The 3,014-nt window shown below is 38.4% G+C and overlaps 1 protein-coding gene across 1 annotated transcript; it reads left to right on the top strand.

The window, feature by feature from the left end:
- Positions 1–1,508: 1,508 nt before the first annotated feature.
- LOC147629187 (uncharacterized protein At5g65660-like) lies at positions 1,509–2,682 on the top strand. Its single transcript, XM_086812958.1, has 2 exons — positions 1,509–1,984; positions 2,086–2,682. Exons 1-2 carry the CDS (start codon positions 1,709–1,711, stop codon positions 2,257–2,259), a joined length of 450 nt encoding a protein of 149 aa, XP_086669084.1. The 5' UTR covers positions 1,509–1,708; the 3' UTR covers positions 2,260–2,682.
- The last annotated feature ends 332 nt before the right edge of the window (positions 2,683–3,014 follow it).

Here is a 3,014-nt window from a genome sequence, read left to right on the forward strand (position 1 = left end):
TTGACTACATTTGGAGAGAGAAAAAAAAACGTTCTTAAACATCACAATCTAAGAAATGTCAAATCTACGTGAATTTAAACATATTTTCATTCTCTCCATGGGGAATGGATTTTCACTCTCACCCATAAATGGCCCGCACATGCACATCACCTACCCCTCCCTTTTAAAAAAACATCTCTCTCTCTCTCTCTCTCTCTCTCTCTCTCTCTCAGAACTTAGTCTTGTAAGATGTTTAAAAAAATCTACGAGTGCCATGGAGAAGCATTAATGGGTGCTTATAAAAGTGGCAATGGAGGGAAGGGAGAGGGTTGTTTATATGGTTGAACAATAGAGTTTGGAAGGAAATTATAGGTATTATTTCCCAATTTCGAAGGATAAACCCTAGAGTTTTATTAAAAGGATTAGAACTGCAAACCCTATAGTTTTATACAAACTCTAGTATATCATCTTAAATGGGTTTTCATAAAGAAAAAAATCTTTAAAAGCAAATCTTGTTTTTTTTCCCTCGTGTGAATTATGAAATTTCCTCGAAAGAATGTAATATGCTTCTTTATGAGAATAAGGATTCCTTTGGCCTTGTGGTACCACGTAGCAAAGTAATGGGATCTTTCTATTAAACACAAATTATTTATGAACCATTCAAAGTTGTTGATTTTATGTTGTTAAGATGTTAAAAACTTGCTACTAATCACCAAGTGTTATGAACCATTTCGAAGTTGTTAATTTTCTTGTTGTTTAGATGTTAAAAATTTTGATAGTGCTTCAAAAATGATCTTCATCACTATATGAAGCTCAAGAGATCAAGTGTGTAAAAATGAAAAGCAGATGACTTTTTCTATATTCTAACATGTACCAAATGAAGATTTGAAGATTTAAACATGGGACCATGAGATAGACATAATGAAATTCACATGGGATTATATAATGTGGCTTTAAAAAGCTTGTGAGCCTAATTTTGATGAGTTGAAATTTGATATGTGGACCTCAACCATGTTTAAAAACTTTGAAATTTGGGAAGCAAAGGCATGCAAAAGATTTTTACCCCAGCAATACAAGTGTGATAGAGGAACATGCATCATGCAAAGTGTTGGGTTGAGTCACTTCAACTTTTATGTATAGGGTGACTGAAAGATAAGGGAGAAGTGGGATGAAGATACACATGTACCTTTGTAAATTGGTAAAGAATGCAAATCTAATATTATATATTCGTTGTGATGAGAAAGTCTCGAATAGCTCAAGCACATCAGCATCATGGGGTGAAGTTTGATAAATGGCTTGATGATGGAATAAAAATGGTTAGCATACAAGTGGGTAAATCTCATGCCTACACTTGCTTTGAGAAAAAGAGCCCAATCATTTTTGCTTTCCAAGGGATCTCATAAGAGATGGTGGAAGGTGGGACCCTAAAAATAGACATCCTCGTAAGAACACATTCTTACTCTCATATCTATCCGCTTGCCTAAGGCTATATAACCATCAATGCATCAGTTACTTTGCATTTTCCTTTTGCATCACCAGTGATATTATAACTCCTAGTGCTCTGCCCATAAAGCACAAGCTAGAAGTTAAGAACTTGAACAATTTTCATAGGAGAGGGAGGTGGTTTCTTGCATAAAGGGTGAAGCAAATTTAGCCTCTATACTTAGGTCTAGTGTGGTGACATCAATACAAGAGTTGAGGAAAGGGAAAGGTTTTTAGGAAGCTAGCTATGGATAGTAATAATAACAATAATGATCACAAACTACCCCTGGACGTTGGATCTTCAGCCTCAAGCGCCACGCCCGGTCTCTCGTTTCCGTTGGGGACGGGGCTAGTGGTGCTCATCATTCTAGTTGTCTCTGCAATATTCTCGTTCTGCTACCACTGGTTAAAGCTCAGAAAAGATGCCGCGCCAACCTTACCCACAGTCTCAGAGGCGCAGCCGCCGGCTCCACATGCAGCCGAGCCGACTAGTGACCAGAAGATGCTCACCAAGCTTGAAACGGTAAGAATAGCTTCTTTTAGCCTTCTCCATACACTGCTTGGTTCACAATCACTGTTAACGTCTCCTCCTCAATGCAGCTCACAAATCGTTGTTTTGCGCAGCTTCCATGTCCGCCTGTTGTGTGCATGGCCGGCGAGTATATGCCCAGATTCATAGCCTTGCCTTGCCCTTATTTTGCTGCAACATTGAAGCAGACCAAAGCGGCAGATGAAGAGACGGAGGTGTGTGGTGGAGAATTAATGGCCGTGGACCTCAAAATTGACATCCGGCTTTAAGAAGAAAGCACGTAAAAGGCAACAGAAAAGAGAGCCATGGCCTTCGCCGTCTAGCCCAATTGGGGAGCTTCAACAATTAGGCACCATGCTCTGGGCACCACACCAAGATTTCCTTAATTAATTTTCCTTACATCTTCACATTGCTCGGAGTTCATGGAGGCTCACCCTTGGAGCCCTCAATAATATATACATTGGCCTACATCTTGCCTCCCATTCCAAAGAAAACAATGGCTACCTTTGACCTCTATTATTGCAAGGATTGTTCAATTGGTGCTTGGGAACAAGCACCAAGAAGGCCCATCAATGGTGCCTTCTGGAAACATTGTTGCCCAATCCATTAGCCACCCTCAACAATGAGTCATCACGAACAAGTGCAATATGACCGTACATTTTGTCATACTTTTCTTTACTACAGAATCAGAAAGATACTTTGCATTTTAAAATGGATTTCCTCAAATCATGTTTCACTTAAAACATTTTTTCTCAAGGGGTCATAAAGCTTATGACTTATCATTTTACCAATTTTTAGTTGAGAATTTACACTTGTTTTAAGAAGCTACATTATGACTAAAATGCATAATTTTATGTGGACTTTTTAAAATTGAGAAAGTAAGATCTATAGGTAGTAATGTGAATCTTTTAAGTTCATTGTATATACTTTACATATTTTTTGAGAATAATTGACTATCTTAAATGAAGGAAGGATGGAGGAAGAAGGAAGGAAGGAGGAGGAAACAAAGGCCACATGAATGCGA

Source organism: Cibotium barometz, chromosome 18 (assembly GCF_041138505.1).
Source record: "Cibotium barometz isolate CiBa-2024 chromosome 18, ASM4113850v1, whole genome shotgun sequence".
Classification (NCBI taxonomy): domain Eukaryota; kingdom Viridiplantae; phylum Streptophyta; class Polypodiopsida; order Cyatheales; family Cibotiaceae; genus Cibotium; species Cibotium barometz.